Here is a 21321-nt window from a genome sequence, read left to right on the forward strand (position 1 = left end):
TCAACACACAATACATCTAGTGTTTGATGACACAGATGAGATATAGATATAAGTTGCCAGTTAAGGCAAACAAAATATATGTAGATTGCCAGTTTAAAAATGACCTGGAAAAATGCCAAGCTTGGATTGTGTGTGCTGAATAACTGCTTTAACCAATCAGACAACACTGCGAGATAGTATTCATCACCAGTGCTGTCTAATAGATCAACATCATAATTGGATTTCATTTTGGTACGCCAAGGATAATTGTTTGCTCCGTGTATGCTAAAAGTAACCACTCTGTTGTCTTCTTCAAAAATCTTTGCTGTGCCATTGCCCTGTAATGGGAATAGAATATGTTTATTATGTGAAACAAAACCATCCAAATAAAATAAGAAGCCAGTACAATGATATTTGACACCCAAATCTTTTTTCAAGCAGACCATGTCAATAGAACTTCATACAATTCCTTGTTTTAAAAATCATTTTTGGATGATGCAAACTAGGTGTCATGTTTTCGTTTCCATGAAGCCACAAACCAGCCAAAGCCTAAAGGCTGGTTGGTCTACCAATCTGATTATGCAGAAATTTGACTTTGGCATCAAGGCACACATAGAAATTAGCGGCGGAGAAGTGTGAGTTTAGCTCTTGAGCTGAAAAGACCTAAATCAAGCAATGCAATTCTTCAATCCTAAGGGGGGGACTTCCGAGAACAGCAGCAATGGCACAAAACCAACCATCCTAAGATGTTGTTATTAGCCCTATGAAAACCAGCTTTTCCAAGACCCCCATCTGACAATTACTGATTATAATATCCACGGTGTGTGAATGCCAGCATTTCTTGCTCTAGAAGTTTGCACTCATGTTCTACACGTTTGTGACAGTGTGCCTGTTCTTCTTGTCCCTGCATCGAAGTCTGAGCTTTTTGATCTCCTTCATGTGAAGATCCTTGAATATGAGGAGCATATTGTGCATCCTGAAAGTACTCAAACATTATCTTTGGATGCATTCTTTTTGCCACCACACTAGGAAATTGCTCCCAAGTATATGAAAGAGCCTCCAATGCACTTTGCAGCTCTGGAAACTTTGATGGTTGGGGAGGAGGCATCACAAAGGTCTTTGAGTCTCTCCTTGACACAACAAAATGAAGACCGCCAACTTCAGGATCTGAACTCTTTGTAAAAATATCCATAAAAGTCTCTTTTGGCTCTATCATTATGCCTACTACAAGGCTTAAAGTCATATCTTTTTTGAAGAAAGTAGCATCCCATGGATCTTCAACACCATTGAACTCCCTTTTTGACATAAGTAGAAAGAGTCTCCTTTCCTTTTGATGAAGAAACCAAGCTCTTCTGCCCATGTGATATCGAGTCCACCTACTAAATCCATTGGGGCTATATTCCTTTCCTTTCAAATTCAAAGTTACATCAGAGACCCATTCTCTGATCTCAGAGTCATTTAGGATAGCCCCCACATTAGTTGATTGCTCAGCTTGATGACTGCTGCCCAGAACAAGCACCCTCTGCCAAACCCTAAATTGTGAAAGCAAGCTTGCCGGAAAAGGCCCCTGAGGCCCCTGTAGGAGACAAATGGAAAGAAAGACAAAGGGAAAGGGAGGAGAGACTGAAGAAAGAACAGTGGCACTGAGCTTGGGACACTTTGAACTTGAATGTACATCCTGATACAAGGACAACACAGCTTAAAAATGACCTCCAAGTCCTCATCAAATCCTTGAAGGGCTAACGTAAAGTCTGCCGTTTTTCCTGCTATGTGGTGTACCCACAGTAGGTCAGCCTAGGACATTAACTGAGCTTATATATGCTCCTCCTGTTAATGCTAGGAAGAGCTAGCCAGGTTCTGTAACTCCTTTTGGGTGATGGAATGTAAACTGATCAGAGTATTTATAAGTGTGATCCGATGTGTATTCAACAATGGCATTACACCAGCCATGTACAATTACCTTGCAAACCTGTGCATAAAATCAAAGTGATGGTTTGGATAAGGTTTTGAAATGTAATCTGTATTTTCATTTATGAAAAAACAAAGCAATGGAGGATCAAGATGCTTTAACAAGGTCATCGTAGTTAGATGTATAATAAGTCTGCTTTTATTGAGCTCAAAATCAAAACCCCACTATCTAAAGGCATTGAGCTACTTGCCTGGTGGACATCTAAATCAATCACCAAAATAGGCCTTTCCAGATTGCAAATCTCAGGGTAAGTCTGTAGGGCCACACATGCAGCTACTGCAATATCGTTGAATACACCTGCCAAAAATAGAGCAAAACTACTTGGTATTGGCATGCTTAGCTAATGGTAAGGCATAATGCAATTAACAGTCTGAATCCCTTAAAGGTAGCATATTGAGAGTATCGATACAAAAGACGGCCTACAAAGAATCAATGCTTAAGGAAGACTAAGATTTAAAGTATTTTCTGCTGTTAAAAATAGAACTTTACATGTCAATATGTCATCATATTGGATAACAGAAGGTTCAAGGGACCATACAAAATCCTTCCCCATGGCCTGAGAATGCATGATGTGTGCCACCAGCAATATTTGCCGCTGCCCTACGTAGCCCAAGCATCACCATATGCATGGCTGCTAAAGTTCCACTGCGAAATAAAGAAACACCCGGACTCTCAACACTCGATATTCAAAATATTACCAGGACCAAAAATATTAGTCTGTAACAGGCAGGATTAATTCAACATTTGAGCTCCACTTATCAAAAACAAGCATCCCTGTATTCGCAATGGCATGGTGCTTACTTATCATTAGAACACGCAGGGCAGAAATTTCACAAAAATAGTATTCAAACTTCAACAATATATATTTTAAAAATCAAAATATACAGGTTACTCTTTAAGATCAAGAAATAATAAAAAGCATAGGTTTAGCATTTAAAAGCGCCTGATGTCTAGCAACAGCAATCAGTAAAAGCAGCATCCAAATGGCATACTCCATGCTTCAAATGCATTTCCCGCCATCGAAATGCATCTCTTAATGTCGTTAGCATTAGCCTGGAAATGCAATGTCACACAAAGTAAACAATCCAATTGAAACTACTACATGTTAAATTAAAGCAGCCTAATCATCACTAAGAGTACTTATTTTCGTATCTTTACTGTAATCAAAGACAGCGTCACTTGAACATTGGAAAAAAAAAAAGACTAGAGTCACCTGCACAACTTGAGAATATATAAATGTATTGCAGATTACAACAATTCATACAGCTTTAGCATCCTGAAAACCATGCTTTCCAGTCGTTTATGTGTTCTAAACAAGTATTCACAATCCCCTCTCCAGGGAAGGAAGAGGCGGTCACCCTAGACTAGGTAGACCTTGGGCTGCTTGTCAACCAAACATGTTGGAACTATGCCTTGTGGATGCATCAGACGACTGCTGGACTGAGTATAGCATGATACAGGACCTAGCCCAAGCAAGATCTTGCTTCACCAATGCAAGATGAACTGGAGACACTTTATGAGGTGATGTGCTTCATCTTTGCAATGCATCACACACATATCAAATGTTGGTCTCACACATGGTGGAAGATATTGATGGCCATATAGAGCAGATGAGGACGATCTTTCAATGACCACCAAGAGTGATAACACCAACATGACGGACGGGTGGGATAACTACCATGCAATCAAAAAGTCCAATGACACCAGCGATAGTGAAGATGAAGGCTGAGGACACCAGTGAAAGGGAAGAGGAAGCTGACCACAACTTTGATGACAGTGCCAACATGATGACCTACCCCAGGTGGAATGCTCAGAAGTAGTAGTATACATTCAGAGAGGAGTCACCAACCCTCCACGAGCAGTTAATACCTACAAACCATATGGAAGGGGGGATGATGCACACAGGATATCCGCCTCTTCAAGAAGACAAAAAAAGGCTTTCCCAAACTCTTGGATGAGGGAAGTTGAGGGTGATTTCATTCTCAAAGAAATTCCAGCATATGCATGTAGAAGATTAGAGGCGATGGGAGCAAGCAGCTCGAAGGCAACAAGCATTCGCTTAATTTACCTGGTGGATTATTCCAGATAGGTGAGTAGAGTGGTCGTGCTCAAAAGAGAGACAGGAAAGCTAAGGGTTTGTGTGGTCTACAAAAGTACACACAAAGATAGTTCTCACTCCCATTCACAGATAGGGTATTGGAGATTGTGGCTGGACATGTCTTCATGGATGCTTAAAGGGAGTACAACCACGACATGCTCAAAGAGGAAGATCAAGTCTTTGTAACCCAACAGGGAACTTATGCATACAGAATGATGCCATTTGGCCCTTGTAGTGCACCAGCAGCATTTCAGCAATTGGTCACTAATCTATTCCAAGCAAACATTGGGAAGGTCCTAGAAGTTTTCTTGGATGATTTTTTTATTTTCAACAAGTGAAGGGTGGCACGCTCATGCTTAAACCTTGGCAATCGCTTCTTCATGGCACTCAAAAGGGTTCTTCTTGGTCACATTGTTGGACTGACTACAGATCTAGCCGAGGTGGAGGTGATACCCATGCTTTCCATCCCACGCAATCACAAGGAAATAAAGTTTTCTCTTGGATATGTTGACAATTGCCATAGATGCATCCTTTTCTATGCAAATGTTGTCGTAACCCTCACACTACTCCACCAAGAGAAGTCCTTTGTTTCTGTTGCAAAGTTCAGCTAATGTAGAGCGCAAAGAGGAAACTAGAGCAATTCGCTGATACAAGAGAGCAAGTGCTCTCCAAAATTCGTCCTCCAAACTAGTAGAGGTGTCCAAAATTCTAATCATGACAAATCTTGCTAAAAATAGCAATCTGGAACGTGTGGTTCCCTTTGGCACTTTGGACATGCAATTTGCATGCCTTTTTCCCTTAAAATGTCGAGACTTTTTCCCTCTCCAAGAAACCGCCACAAATAACACACCACCAAGCACATTTTCACCCGTTAACGGTTAGCCCATTCATGCATTTTGATTCTCTGGACTAATCCTAGTCCTCTGTGGCATCCCCACCATGCAACTAAGTAAACACAATAAGATAGAAACTTTTCTAGTAGACAGAATTCAACTCACAAATAAACTTTCACCCTAGTCAATAACCTTTTGATCAAAGTTAAAATAAAATATTTTCTCTTTATTTCTTGAGATAAATATGGCTTTGTGACATCCCCTTGGCTTCTATCAATTCTCCCAATCTGAAAGGCTTCCTTACATATCTATAGAATCTATGGGTATTCTAAGAAATATCTTCATCAAACCACTTGGCATCAAGCGCCGAATAATTCTTGAAGTTAACAAGATAGTGGAGGAAAACTTTGTCTCTCGGTCCTCTCTTTTCGATGCGATAGACAATCGGTTCTGGTTGAAGGATTTCCTCCAACTCATCCACTATAGGTTCAGTTGACTCAAGACCCTTATACTTCTTTAAAAGATTCACGTGAAAAGAATTATGAAACTTCCAATGCTCTAGTATATCCATCCTATAAGCAACCTCATTGATTTCATCTATGACCCGAAATGGCCCATAATACCTAGTGGACAACGTTGGATAGACATATTCCTTACCTTTCATGTTTTGAAGCCTTGCCTTTTCAAATTTGAGGAGCATCAAGTCACCAATTTGAAGGTCTAGCTACCTCTTATGCTTATCTGCAACTTTCTTTTGTTTTTCCTGAGATCAGAAAATTCTTGTCCTAACCTGCTCAAAACTTGTTCCAGACTCGGACATACTGATCAACAGTAAAAATTTCATCTTTTGTCTTGAGGATTGGCAGGAGAACGGGTAATATCTTTCCCACTCAGCCTTCAAATCAGCCACATAACATTTCAACATGTCTAAAATAGTGTAAGTCGCTATTTCACTTTGCCCATCAAACTAGGGATGAAAGGAAAAAGAAAAGTCCAGCTTAGTTCCATATTATCAAACAAAGCTCTCCAAAATAGGCTTGTCATTATGGGATCTCTATCACTGACTATGGATTTAGGCATACCATAGGTCTTCTAAATAAGTATAAAGTGTGCTTGCTTGTTGAATCTATCAATGATAGTCCTGATCCCATCATTTCCATGTTTCAATCTCGGGAGATTGAAAATGAAATCGATTGCTATGCTCTCCCAAGGTTCTTGCGGTACTGAAAGAGGCATCAATAGACCAGGTGTCTTATGCCTGTCATATTTTGCTTTTTGACAAACGAGGCATTCAGAACCAAACTAATGAATATCTTTACACATTCGTGGCCAAAAGAAATACTTCTCAACATCATGTGTGGTGGAGGCAATTCCCCTATGGCCTGCATGAGGCGAAGCATGACGCTCTTCCATAATTTTCTGCCTTAACTTGTAACAAACGAGCAATCATCCTTAATCAAGTAGCTATCTTTCAATGAATAATGGCTGGTTGACTCACCCACTTGCAACTATTGCATAATCTCCCCAAGGTCTAGGTCTAGTGCATATCGTGCCTGCATCTATTTTAGATGCTCATGATAAGCTATAGTAACATTATGTACCTTGGGCCTCTGAGAAAGGGCCTCCGTCACTCTATTTTGTGTTTTTGGCATATGAACAATCTGAAATGAAACATAGACAAAAAATTTGCCCACTTCATGTGCTTTTCAGAGAGTTTGGTCTAGGTCAAGAAATACTAAAGGCTTTGATGGTCAATCTTGACCATGAAAACAGCCCCTGAAAGGTAATGTTTCCAGATGGTCATATAGCATGAATAACAGCCAACAATTCTTTTTCATAAATTTGCAAATGTTTTTCAGTATCTTGCAACCTCCTACTTTCGTAGGCCACCACGATGTAAAGCATCTCCAATACAATCAATCCCAACATGCATCGCACTAAAGATCAAATGGTTTATAAAATCGCAGAAGACAAGAATGGGCTCAGTGACCAATTTCTCCTTAAGAGGGTTGAAGGTTGTTCTTTGACGTTCCCCCCATCTGAAAAACAGTATTTTTCTTAGTCAAATCATGGACTGCCGCTGCAATATCAGTAAAATGTCAAATAAACCGCCTGTAATAAGAACATAACCATAGAAAATGATGTACTTCATGTACGGTTTCAGCTCGGGCCATTCCTATATAGCTAGAACCTTTGCAAGATCCATCTACACACCATCCTTAGAAATGATATGACCAAGATAATGAATCTTGTTCAAGAAAAATTTGTTTTTCTTACGATTTACATAAAGCTTATGGTTGCGAAGTTCCTAAAAAACTGTGGCTAGATGTTTCCTGTCATCGATTGATTTAAAGAACATAATGATATCGTCAAAGAAAGTGATCGTAAAGTGTCTGTGTGACCTGAAAATTCTATCCAGCTTCCTATTAAAAGTGGTTGGTGCCTTTGTCAATCCAAAAGGCATAACCTGAAATTAGTACGGAAGGCCGTCTTATGTATGCGGATCTGATGATACCATGTCAATCCTTTAAAAACTATAGCATCTCCCAGATGGTCCAATACAGGGAACGGGGAACTTGTTCTTCATGGTCATCTTATTCAACCCACAATAGTCGACACACATGCGAAAAGAGCAATCCTTTTCCTGAACCAATAGGGTTGGGGAACAAAAGGGTGAAGCCATCTCTACAAACTTTGGTTGGCTGCCACATCAGTACCGAGCTGATAATGCCACGTCACCTGGCACATGTCAACATGACACGGCAACAACACTAGTTACGGTAGGCAGCCTAGAAGGAAGTTCTCCTTTTCTAAGCCCTCGTTAAGCCATGTGTCATGACTATAGACGTTGATAAGGGTTTGAAATGTGCTTTCTAGAAAAGCAAAACTTTTGTGAGCTCTCCTTAAGCCACGTGTACAATTTTAGGCCCTTGATTTTAGATTGATCTAAACACTCCTACCAAATTTGACCCAAAAGCGTACTTTTTTATTCATTCTTCATGCAAATCTATTATATAAGGAGGGAGATAATTGCATGTTTTCTTTCTTGCCATCACTTGATTGCATAATTGTTGGACAAAGCTCACGACCTTGCTACTGAAACTCCAATTGGATAATAGTGAGGATTGAGGTCCAATTTGGAGTTAGAGCCATGAAGGAAAGGCTGCCTACCGCAACCTAGTTACATGCCATGTCATCACCGGCATGTCATCCACATCATCGCCCGTGTGTCAGCCACACCATCACCTAGCTGGCAGCCACGTCAACCTCCACGTGTCACCTCTTGCTCAACGCCTACATAGACGCGCTAATGACCACCAATACGTGTGTCTTTGAAAGATGCAACGACGACGCCATAGTAACGGTCAGAATAGATTGAAGCAAGCAGGGCAGCAACTGCTTCATACAGATGACGGTATGCCCCAAAGTCTAGTTCGTCGGGCGTCTACTTGACGTTTCTCGTCAAATCTCGTTGGACTTCTACTTGACGCAACTTAGGGCCTTAGCACATGGATGGGGCTAGCATGGGTTTAGGATGGGAATATTTTTGTCATCATTACTCCCATCCTACACCAAGTGGTCTAGGATGGATTTAGAATGGGAGTAGCCACTTTTTTTCCCATCCTGGACCATGGCCTCTAGACCCTGGCAGCCAGAATGGGTTCCCCTTTTTTAGGGATTCAAAAACATGAAAAGATGACATGTGTCCTTGTCCCCACAAGGTCCCCACCTCTGTCCCCACCTCTTAAACACATGAAATGATGCCATGTGTCCTCTTCCTCCTAAACCCATACCTAGTTCTTTTTTTGTTAGCACATGGTGGGATGGGAATAGGAGAGAAATATGCATGGGACCACTTGGGACCACCTTTTCCCATTCCCATCCTATTTCTTCCCATGTGCTAAGCCCCTTACTTGATGCTCCGTCCTCAGGGTCTCGGAATCTCGAAGCCTTCTCGTTGGCTTGTGCTGGCGTTGGCGCACATAAGCATAAAACCTTATGCAACGTTGCAAACAGACGTTCACACGCAACAAGGAGATGTCGGAACAACACCATTAATCCCGCCACTCTCCCGACGCCAATCTTGCCTTGAACGCTGCTTCCACATATGCTACGTAGTTGTTGCCCTTTTTCCCAAAACGTGCCTTTTGTCGTTACTCCAACACCTGCGCCCAACTACTCTTGGATCGGCATTGCTCTTGAAAGGCAGTGATTCATCATCTCTGATACCAACGAAACTTTGCGCTAGGCGACATCGTTGAAAATTCTTATGCACTCAATCACTGAAAAACACAGCGCTCTCATCTCTTTTGCTCTCTCTCCCTCTCTCTACAACACATTAAGGCCCAGGACAAATCGTCGGGATGGAACCCCTGGGCTTTTATTGCTTGTGAAAATTCTGAGTGCAAGATTGAGTTCAGCGCACAGGCTGCTGATTCCAAGTCATACGTGAATCAATTACAAAGGAGCTCTCTGGCTCATTCTTTGGCAACATGCTACTTGTCTGATTCTAAACTACTTGCTAAATTCTAATTTACATACCACAGAAGGGCAACTCTGGAGCCTTGGAAGCCTTCAGACACCTTGCTAAGCTCCATAGCACTTGGATATTTAATCCCTCTTAGTACCTGCAACAATTAATTAAATGGGCACAGCCATGGCACCCATTAATCCTTAGCCTTTGCATGAATATAAAAATTGTAGACTAATCCTAGTCATTGTGGGCATCCCCACCAAGCATACAAGTGCACATAAAGAATTAATTCAATGGTTGACCAAGGTCAGCCCTCTTGATCATAATTAAGGGGCTTTGACCACATTCAAGGCGCCTTAATTATGGCCAAGTCTCTCCAACCGAAGTTGGCACATCTTGGCCTAAGCCAAGTCTTGTTGACCAAAGTCAACACTCTCTAACCAAAGTCAGCTCTGTGGTTCTTTGGTTAATTGTAGTTAACCCTCTTGGCGTGAGCCAAGTCTCCCTAACCATGGTTAGGCTTACTTAACCGAGGTTAAGTAACTTTGACCGAAGTCAATACTTTGACCAATAGAAAAATAACTCTTTGACCATAATTAAGTAAACTGAGAACTCTATCATTAAGATCAAATAAATGGTCAACAAGAAATTTGACTTGGAGTACTTACAACTTGGTGACATTGATGGAGTATTTACAACTTGGTGACATTGATCAGCATCCACTCATGTACCCACTTTTGATGTGACCTCTATTCTTATCCTACTCTCCTCCTTCTATGCGCCTACTCTCTCTCTCTCTCTCTCATTCATGGAATGCAAGTAACAACAATCCCGAAGATGGTCCCGATACTACTAGATGGGAGGCAGTCCCGCTTTGTACATATGCAGGAAGCATTACAGCAGCCCGAAGCATAATAGCTCCATTTATCTCTAAACAAGGAAGCATATGGGCATTTATGGCAGCTCTTCAGGGCATGCTTGATCGCCAAGACAAGAAGATGCAAAACCTCTCCAGGCAATATCAACAGCTTGAGCACAAAAATTCACAATTGGAACAAAAGGTGACCATGCAAGCTAAAAGAATTGAACAATTGGATCATAATATGGAAGCGATGAAAGCACACAATACACGTCATGGACATCCCACTGATGGGACAGGAAATTTGGCAAATGCAGTAAAGAATGGCCATATGAATGAGAAGCATTAGAAGTAGCAGTAAGGATGATGCCAGGATAGATACAAATGAGATCACAGAACACAGTGATCCGAGGCATTCTCTTGAGCAAGAGAAGGAGTCACCACTCTCTCTCAGAAAAGACATAATGGATTTCTTTACTGAATGTTAAACTGTACCATGAGACAGACTTTTGGACTGGGTAGAGTTTTTAGGGGTGCCTAATGCCTTATGAATGGCTGTATAAAGACTTTATGAAAGGTGATGTGTAAATAAAAATGGACGATAATAGATCCTTCTTTTTATTCTTCTTCTCAGTGACACATATGCCCATTTAGCTTGAAGCTAAAAGGAGTTGAAAAACAGGAGACAAAAAGCTGATTCTTCCATACAAAGATGACTTGCTGTTACATGCATGGTCACTCTAAGAGGGGATGGTATCTCTTTTTATGTAGGTCCTGGTCTCTCTGCTTGGCTTCCAGAGGGCTCAATAACCACAAGGATATGGTTTCAATGTTTTTCTTTTGTGCTTGATATGTATTCATCTATATCATAGCTAAACTGAGCTAGCTTTTTTTTGTCCCAGAGAAAGATACACTAAGATAACTTGAGTATTCAGAAGTTGAATCCATTTGCTCATGTGACAACCCAATCAAAAGGCAAGCGCAGCTCAAGAGCATCCACCCACTGGCAATCAAAAGTTCACTACACTAGAGCATCTTGGCCCATCCATGTATTGTAGTTTTGGCATCCATGCATTTAAGACTAAAAGAGACTTGCACATATGATTATTACCCAATTGAGGCACATGACCGCTGCACTAGCTCAAGACTCCATGGAAAGCCAAGGTTTCGTTGTTCTTTTTCATTCAGGTCTCCATTAAAAATCTTTTGAATATAGCTGTACCACAACAAAACATATTAGCTTGAAAACAGACAAACTAATATGCAAGTTTACCATACATTCCAACATCAAGTACACACATCCCACATCCTTAATTTATTTTAAAAAAAAACTGGATTAAGGTGCACTAACGCCATCATCAAAAAGTTCTCAAGAAACAGAAGTGAGATTTATACAGAACCTTAAGTTGATTTTAATACTGAAACTCATAACGAGGGACTATATCATATACAGGTACCGTTCTTCATGTACCAGACAAAGTTCCTCAAATGAGGCCATTGGAGAAGGTCGAGTGACAAGCAGGTTCAGTAAGGAAGCATCTCCTTCAAGCAACAATCTAGTTGCCCGATACCTGGGAGCGCATTTCATTGAAGAATCTTAGACCAATATACTTCATTCTTTTAAGCCATACCACACATCAAAGAGCAATTTAAAAGAGAAAACAACCCCTGGGTACAACAAATTAAATTCCCTTAAAGGATGGTACATTTCATGATCATAATACGTGAGATGTTACTACATGATAGCTGCATATCAATTGTCATCCCAAGTTGAGAAGCCAAGGAAACACAGAGGGGAATATACAAAATAAGAAAGCTTTCTCTTCCTTTTCACTATGATTTCAAATTGATCATGACACAAAAATGTAGCTCACAGTACACCCTACAAAATCTCTTCAAATGACTCAAATATCTACGACCATTAGACTCCTTGATTCTCATGTTATTACTCAGCTTAACAAGCTAGACCACGAAACAAACCTCTCCCATACAGATCAACTTCTAAAATTTCAAGTGCCGGAGCTGTTATTGAAATCACAAATTGAAGGTCGAAGGAAGGTCAAAGAGCACATCATTAAGAAAGCTGAGATAATGACAAAGATACCTAAGGTGGCTTGGCACCCACTATGCTTTTCTTTTGCAATTGCTGATCTTGAGTTACGAGTTAACAAAATGATGTGTCCCCCTGCTTGCCCTCAGGCTCCCACCCTCTATGCCACTCTCTCTGTCACACCTCATCTTCCCACCTTCCCCACAGCTGCCACAGCACCTACCCTCCCTGTTCCCATGACGTTGCCTGCAACCCCCCCCTTCCAAAAAAGATCCTGCAGCTTAGCCCGGCCTCCACATCCCTTGCCTCCATGGCTCTCTCCCCTGCATCCACTACCTTGCTACCTTCCCCTTCCTACCGCCCTGTTTAGAGGGTTTAGGCCATGTTGTGGGCCTCATGCCCACGAAGCAAATACAAGATCGGTTCCAAGTAAGCCTTGGTCAAGGTCACCATCTAGGGGCAGGGTGTGTTTACTGCAGCTCTCCTTAGTGAAGATCACTCAGCTTTCGCTCTTGATTTTGGTTCAAACTTAACCTAACTTATTTCCTAGCACCACAGCTTCAAAACAAAGCATGGCATTCCCTGATTCCACGATGCTTCGCTTCCCAAGACTATCTTGCAATATCTTGAGATGGTCCCAGTCTTTATGTGTCTCCTCTGGCACAACGTTTAAGAATCCCACGACAACAACCTCGCTCCTCCATAAGGATGGAGTGCTGAAAGTCAAAGTTGAGGTAGTGGACGTTCCGTGCTTCAATCGGAGGTACTTCGTTGCGCAAGACTGAGTTTTGCTAGCCGGTGGACATCACACAAAGACCCAGACAATGTCTCAAGTCTGAGAAGACTCGCTGGCCAAGTTTGCCAGGGTTTGTCGATTATGCTCCTCCTCCATAGTAAGGGGATAAAGAATGGCTACCATAACCTGCTTTAAGATCCCTACGAACAAGCCCAAGCAAACAATGCAATAGGTAGAGAGTGGGTACAGGTTGCTGAGGATTCATCTGAACATTTTGTGCAGAGCACTAATACAAAAGTGTGCTAAAAAGGCAAAAGGGTTGAAACCCTAACCCTAAAGGGATTTGTATATACTCATTCTTTTCAACTAATATTGTTACGCTCTAGCCGAGGTAGCATGACCTCGGAAGAATCAGTCGACATTTCCCTTAAAGGATCTATTTCTGTAATATATGTGTTTGCGCTTCATGTAAATGATCGGGAGGGATTTAATGTCAAGGTCCTAGGTGAGGGCTGATAGCACCAGACTAGATAGATCTAAGACCAAGGGCCTAGTGCTGAGATATTGCCTAGGGGCAAGGAATTAAATGCATCCCAAGAGAGGGGTGAAATGTTGCATTAGGAAGGCCCTATATAGATGACATGTGGCATCTAGATCTATCTAGGGATTTGGGGTTTGCTAAGGCTAGAGAGAGAAGTGAAACTAACGATTCACGTAATTTTTTTAACGTAGATCTCTGTCTCGCTTGTGAGCCTTAGCAAGAATTGGCTGGGAGGTGATTCATGGTGCTGCTCCCGTGATCTGCAGTAGAGGCTAGAATAGGAGAGTGTGACAATTGGTATCAGAGCAAGGTTACGAAGGGGAAAGGTGTGGAGCGTTGGTGGCGAAGCACTCGACGGTGACCTTCATGTGATGTATAGCGTGAAATCGTCGAAGTGCCTGTGTGCTGTGTTGACGAACAACGGGTTTACACAAGCAAGTATTGGGAGATGAAGAGCGACGTGAAGGAGCTGCCGACGGCGCCTGGATTTGAGTCCCTGTCGACGTTGAAGGGCCTGCGAGAGGACTTGGGGTTCCTGTAACGTATTGACAGGCCTACGAACCGGTGGAGCGCAGAGGGACACGAGCGGTCGTCTGGTCACGTAGTGCAGGCGTGGAGCACAAACACGTGATCCAACGACGAATGAACAGGACCACCAAATAGTGCTATCAGTGAAGAGCGCATCGCGGATCGTTGGTGCGTGATAGTTCGTGGGGTGACGGGCAGGTTCTGCGCTCATCGACTTGACGGACGGGGTTAGCTGATAGTTTCAATTACCTGCTGTAGTTACGATTAGCGAACAGGCAGTACGTGGCTGGCTGGCCCGTGACAGAGTTTTGGCCTGAGTCCCTCATACAGGTTTCGATCAGAGAGCAGGTTTCGTGGACATCTGTATTCGTGAATATCCCGCGGATCTAACTGGGGAGCGAGTTCATAGACCAGGGGGCTCTCTGTCACTTTTGTCAATTCTGTGTTTTCTTCTTTTGAGTTAGTTTGTTGATGCTCCGCTTGCATAGAGTTTACAGTCTACGATGCTATAGGGACATATTATGCCTGTGCAGATGCCTGTGTGCTTCAGTTGGAATTAGACTGCAGGAATTTCCCTAGTATAGGGAAAAGCGCCATCTGTGATATATGCCTGTATTAAATGCTTGATCAGTGTGAATGTGGGATTGCAGGAATTCCCTAGTATAGGGAATTGTGTTCCGAGTGTCAGTACACTGAATTGTGTCAGCTTGTGATTACAGTGTTCTAGGGGTGTTATTAAAAAAAAAAACCCCAAAACAAAACACCTATTGAACTAAATGGAAGCAGAAGAAGGGGCTTCCAGGAGGGACCCTGGTGAATCAGGAGTCCGGCCGACCCAGCAGGGATCGCGCCCAGTAGCTCACACTTTATCTGGCAGGATTGCATTGCTGGAGGATGCCTTGCAACAGCTGTTAGCGCAGCAATTACAAGCCAACGCAGGGCAATCTGAACTTAGGAGAGCGTTACAGAGTATGTATGCCAGACCTTCTCGAGAAGAGAAGGGAAAGGCTCCAATGGAACTGGAGTCTAGTGTCCATACGGTCGAGCCTAGAAAGGCTAAAGTGCCAAATATTGCGAATTACAGACCGGAAAAGTATTCTGGTCGGATGAACGACCGTAGCTCCGATGTCATTGAGACCTGGTTACACAAATGGGACGAGGCGTTCGCCATTTGTGAGATCAGAAATGACATCAAAAAGATCTGCGAGGCCACCCACATGTTTAGTGAGGCAGCGGATCGGTGGTGGATTAAACAACAAAAAGATGGCATAGCATCCACTACCTGGGAGGGGTTTAAACGAGAGTTCAAGAAACACTTCTTACCTCCTGACGAAGCATCCCGAGCTTGGGATCAATATAGGAACCTTCGTCAGAGAAATTTATCAGTGGCAGAATACACTGATAAGTTTCGAGAGAGTGTAATGAAAGTTGATGAACCCCTGCCTCAATCAATCCAAGTGAAAGATTTCATATTTGGATTGAATGATCGAATAAAATGGAAGTTCGGGCTAAGTACGCGAACACGCTAGATGATGCAATAGCTATAGCCCTGAACTACGAGGATGCCAAGGGCAGCAAGCCAAGTGGGTTTGCACAGGTCGGAACCCAGTATGGGTATCCGAAGAAATCTGGGTTTAAGAAGAAGTGGGCTAGTAGAGGGAGTGGTTCGCAGCCGAGTGGTCAAGCCAAGCAGGCAAGACCGGCTGAAACTCCTAAACCAAGTACCACCATTGGAGTGAAGAGGAAAGTAACCCCAATGGCAGCCCGGGCTTGGTCTAAATCTCCCTTGAACCCAGAACAGCGGGAAAAAGCGAGGAGAGAAGGCTTATGCTTTGGTTGCCTTCAACCTCATCAGTGGAGAGATTGTCCACGTAATAAAGATCGTCGGATGGCTGAGATGGTGATCTCAGAGTGCGACGTGGAGATGCAGGGAAGTCCCAGAGCGGAAGAGATGCAGATTCAGCTAGCGGGATCTTCTCAGAGGTTAGTACCTTGTTTGTTCTGTGTGTCTGTTGCTAAGTTAGTGACGAGTGCACCTGATAACATCCTATCTAAGCCCGCAGCAACGGGGTATACAGCCTTCAATGATACGGAGTTGATTAAAATGAAAGGGCAAGTGGCCAGTCATGATGTCATTGTGTTGTTTGACTCAGCGTCAACTCACAATGTGATTAACTCCAAGCTCGTGAAGAGGCTGAAACTAAAGACAAGTCCATCTGACTATGCGTACACAGTCAGGATGGCAGATGGAAGTTCAACTGAAGTATGGGACCAAAGGGTTACCCAGTTGGAGCTTCGGATTCAGGACTATGCTGAGAAGCTTGATTTTGAAATGACCAAGCTTGCTCATGCGGATATAGCCCTGGGAATGGCGTGGCATTCTAGGAAGAATCCAGCCATTGATTGGAAAAAGCACGTATATCAATTCAAGATGAATGATGTGCTTTATATCTTGCGAGGTGAAAGAGATATACCTCAGGGACCGTTGGTTTCCGTGATGGAAATCAGAAAGGCCCAAGCAGAGTTTTTGTACCTTTGCACAGCATCGGTAGAGTCGGTGGATGATTCTTCGACTAGCACTGATGTTACGCAAAGTGGTGAGATGGCCAAGCTGGCTAATCTTATAACAGAGGAGTTCTCTGAATGTTTTAGGGATGAACTACCTTATGGGTTACCTCCAGAGCGGAAAGTTCAACATAAGATTGAACTAATCCCGGGAGCAGAACCTGTGAATAGACCTCCCTATAGAATGAGTTTTACCGAAGAAGCGGAGGTGCGTAGGCAACTAGAAGAATACCTCAAGTTGGGGCAGATTCAACCAAGTTTCTCACCTTTTGCTTCGCCAGTGATATTAAAGAAGAAAAAGGATGATACGTTTCGCCTCTGTATAGATTACAGAGCATTGAATAATATCACTGTTAAGCACAGGTATCCGATGGCTCGGATTGATGATTTGCTAGATGCATTACATGGAGCCGTGATTTTCAGCAAGATAGATCTTAAGTGCGGCTATCGTCAGATCCGGATTAGAGCCGAGGATGTGCATAAAACCGCTTTTAGAAGCAGGTTTGGTCATTATGAGTTTTTGGTAATGCCCTTCGGACTTACCAATGCTCCAGCGACCTTCGTCATGCTTATGAACGATTTACTACGTCCGTATATCGGAAAGTTCGTAGTACATTTTATTGACGATATCCTGATATTCAGTAAAAGTGTTACTGAACATCGTGAACACTTAAGGATAGTGTTCAGTACGTTGAGGAAAGCCAGTCTCTATGTGAATAAGAAGAAAACTATACTGTGTATGGTTAGGCTTGAGTATTTAGGATTCATAATTACTCCACAGGCGGTAGAAATGGATCCGAAGAAAGTGGCTGCGATACTAACTTGGCCAATCCCTCAGAGTCTGACCGCGATGCGATCATTCTTGGGATTTGTCCAGTTTTATAGAAGGCATATCAAAGGATATTCCGGAATAGTATCGCCATTGATTGATCTGACCTCAGATAAAGTACCTTTTATTTGGGGACAGAATCAACAAGAAAGTTTTAACACCATAAAACAAGCTGTGGTCTCAGGACCGGTGTTAAAAATAGTTGATCCCCAGAAACCGTTGTTCCTAGAAACCGATGCAAGTGGCATTGCGGTAGGAGCAGTCCTCCTTCAAGAGGGAAGGCCAGTAGCCTTTGAAAGCAAGAAGCTTTCTCCCTCTCAAAGGAATTGGCCAACTCATGAATTGGAGTTGTATGCAGTTATCCATGCTTTGAAAACATGGAGGCATTATCTGTATGGTTCAGAGTTTTATGTGGATGTAGATCATGATACTCTGAAACATTTTTGTAAACAACCTGACTTGAGGGGCCGCCAAGCTAGGTGGGCAGAGCTCATGCAGGAGTTTAATCTAACGATTCGGTACCGAAGAGGAAAAGACAATAAGGTGGCTGATGCGTTGTCTCGCATTATGCACAACCTGAGTTTCACGGTATTAGAGAGTGCTCTAATGACCGAGATCAGAGAAACTCAAAAGGTGGACGAGTTTGTCCAGAGCTTATGGCCTAAGGCTCATGTGTTAAAACCCGGGGAAAGTGAAAAGGATGACCTGGCATCCCGAAAAGGCCAAACTTATGCAAGATATACCATAAGGGATGGTATGCTAGTTAGAAATGGCAAGGTTGTAGTACCTAGTCAGAATGATCTCAAGCAGAGAGTCATTCGACAATGCCATGATAGCCCGTGTGCGGGACATCCAGGAGTCGAGAAGACATATGATCTCGTGAAGCGAGATTTCTTTTGGCCAAGGATGAAAAAGCATATTCATGAATATGTGACACGGTGTTTCTCGTGTCAGGTAAGTAAGGCCGAGCGGGTGAAGCCACCCGGACTTTTACAGCCCTTGGAAATACCACTAAGTAAGTGGGAGAGCATTTCCATGGATTTTATTGTAGGGCTACCTGCAACACAAGGGAGATGTAATTCTATCCTTGTGGTGGTTGATCGTCTAACCAAGATGGCTCACTTCATTCCGACTAGAGAGTCTGTTAGTGCCCCGCAAGTGGCGGATTTGTTCATTAGACATATATTTCGTCTGCATGGATTACCTAGATCCATAGTGTCAGACCGAGATGTCAGATTTACCGGTCATTTCTGGACAGCGGTATTCGAGACACTGAGGACTGAGTTAGGAATGAGTAGTGGGGATCATCCTGAGACGGATGGTCAGACGGAGAGAGTCAACCAAACTTTAGAAGATATGTTGAGGGCATATGTGTCATTGAGGCAACATACGTGGGACAAGTGGTTGCCATTGTTGGAGTTTGCTTACAATTATAGGAAACATTCATCTACTGGGTTCAGTCCGTTTGAACTGAACTATGGTTATAGACCAGCCAATCCAACTATAGTTGGAGTACCTCAGAAAGTGCCTAGTGCCGCGAACTTTGTAGTTCAGATGCGGGAGATGCTAGCACTTGCGAGAGCTAATATCCGCCAGGCTATGGATAGAGCCAAGGTGTATGCGAATGAAAATCGGTCTATAAGAGTATTTGAAGAAGGAGAAAAAGTTTTTCTCAGAATTCCTTCGCACTCGAAGTCGTTGACTTCAGGAGAGTGTGCTAAGTTATCACCTCGATACTGTGGGCCGTGGTTAATTCTAAAGAGAATAGGCAGTGTAGCCTATAAATTAGAATTGCCACAGGGGTGTAAGGTGCACCCGGTTTTTCATGTTTCGCGCTTAAAGAAATTTGACTCACTAATCGAAGGTGTGGTTTTGTTTCAGGAGATAGAGGATATTGCAAGGCGCAAACCAACAAGAATCCTGGACCGAGGAACAATGCAAATACGAAATCGAAAGATACCCATGGTGTTGGTTGCATGGCATGGTCAGCCTCTATCCGAAGCTACCTGGGAATCCGTATATCAGTTGCGGAGAGTGTTCCCAGACTTTATCATCGAGGACGCTGATGTCTGAAGAGGGAAGGAATGTTACGCTCTAGCCGAGGTAGCATGACCTCGGAAGAATCAGTCGACATTTCCCTTAAAGGATCTATTTCTGTAATATATGTGTTTGCGCTTCATGTAAATGATCGGGAGGGATTTAATGTCAAGGTCCTAGGTGAGGGCTGATAGCACCAGACTAGATAGATCTAAGACCAAGGGCCTAGTGCTGAGATATTGCCTAGGGGCAAGGAATTAAATGCATCCCAAGAGAGGGGTGAAATGTTGCATTAGGAAGGCCCTATATAGATGACATGTGGCATCTAGATCTATCTAGGGATTTGGGGTTTGCTAAGGCTAGAGAGAGAAGTGAAGCTAACGATTCACGTAATTTTTTTAACGTAGATCTCTGTCTCGCTTGTGAGCCTTAGCAAGAATTGGCTGGGAGGTGATTCATGGTGCTGCTCCCGTGATCTGCAGTAGAGGCTAGAATAGGAGAGTGTGACAAATATAGTGTACCATTAGTCATTTGCGGTGTGCTTCTAGGTGCACCCTCTCCTCATCTCCACTCGCTCTTCATATTTGTTCAAAGGTAAGGGGAAAGTATGCATCCTGCTTTCAGCCCATAAATTTTCTCCTCTCCTTTCCTACGATGTCCCATCTAAAGCCTCTATGCATCTAGATTTCCAAATTTACCATGCAATAAGACTGGCAATGATCTCCCAAGCTGTCTCTACAAAAGGAGAATGAGGTATGTGCAAAGATGCAAGCAGTGCATCTAGAGTGATAAGCACTGCACCTAGAGTGATAAGCTGAAGGACTCCACTCATCCTGCCAAGCAAGTGTGCAATGTCCAATGAGATCATCTACACCTTTTTACAATCCCAAATGCAATGCCGAACGGACTCTAAGGCTGTGAAGCATCCTTGGCATCTAGGATCCACACTAAAGGCCCAAGTGTTAACCTAGATTCCACCATGTGGGAAGTGCCAAAAAAACATCAAAATATGTTTGTCATCTTCTTAGGAATGAAATAGAAAGAGAACCACAAGGAACAGGCAGAAGATGGGCTAGATAAATATTCCGAGGCTCTACACGCTTGTACCTCTCATAGAATTTATGGCAAACCAAGCAAATGTAAGCTGCAGCCACCATTGACAATATGCCGTATGATAAGAGCTATAAGGAATTCTCCTGAATGATTGGAATTGGGATTATGGTTCTTGTTAACCCAAGGAAATTGGACACCTAGGACTCGGTGAGAAAAGAGGAGGTAACGCGGATTGTCCACAACCTACTGCAATGAATAAGAGATTACATGCTTTGGGTTGATCATAGTAAAAAAGGGAGAAGCAATGCTCGACAAACCATACACTCTGCTGCTGAAATGCCCATTCCAAGTTAAAATGGCGACTATCTCTTTTTAATAGCCCCATTCATTACGGTTTGCACACTCTAATCATTTTTTGTATTTTACTTGCCAAATCTTTGGATGGTTCTTGATTTAAGTGCATAAGACTAGGGTATATCCAGTCTTACAAATTGAAATCTTTTTGACAAATAAAGGGATGAAACAAGAGATTAGAGAGAGAAACAGAATAGAAATAGATCTTTTAGCGTCTAGTGATGACCAAAATGGCCTATTGGAGCAGTATTACAACTGCATGTATTCGCACTACGCGGTGTGTGCGGTGTAAGGGCATGCTCAAAAGTGGAAGTGCACAATGGGGTGTGTGGTGTGTGTGCCTGTCCCAAAAAGTGTCAAAGGTTCCTCTGTTGTATCTATGGCTAGACCACAAGATGTTGCTGCTGATGGAGCTG

The 21321-nt window shown here is 42.8% G+C and overlaps 1 protein-coding gene across 3 annotated transcripts in view; it reads right to left on the reverse strand.

The window, feature by feature from the left end:
• The window catches only part of LOC147881012 (uncharacterized), a 53706-nt gene that overhangs the window by 24671 nt on the left and 7714 nt on the right, over positions 1-21321 (reverse strand). Inside the window, exons 3-7 of one of the 3 annotated variants that reach the window (XM_087370006.1) lie at positions 11670-11783; positions 11324-11428; positions 2487-2593; positions 2139-2245; positions 105-317 (exon numbers count right to left, since the gene is read on the reverse strand). In XM_087370006.1, coding sequence (XP_087226132.1) covers positions 105-317; positions 2139-2245; positions 2487-2593; positions 11324-11428; positions 11670-11783 — 646 coding nt within the window. Of the gene's footprint in view, positions 1-104; positions 318-2134; positions 2246-2486; positions 2594-11323; positions 11429-11669; positions 11784-21321 lie in introns of all 3 variants that reach the window. The other 2 variants (XM_087370007.1, XM_087370008.1) reach the window with 2 other exon arrangements.

This window comes from Dipteris shenzhenensis, chromosome 31, assembly GCF_047967505.1.
Source record: "Dipteris shenzhenensis isolate YYH24624 ecotype China chromosome 31, Dip_SZ_1.0, whole genome shotgun sequence".
In the NCBI taxonomy this organism is placed as follows: domain Eukaryota; kingdom Viridiplantae; phylum Streptophyta; class Polypodiopsida; order Gleicheniales; family Dipteridaceae; genus Dipteris; species Dipteris shenzhenensis.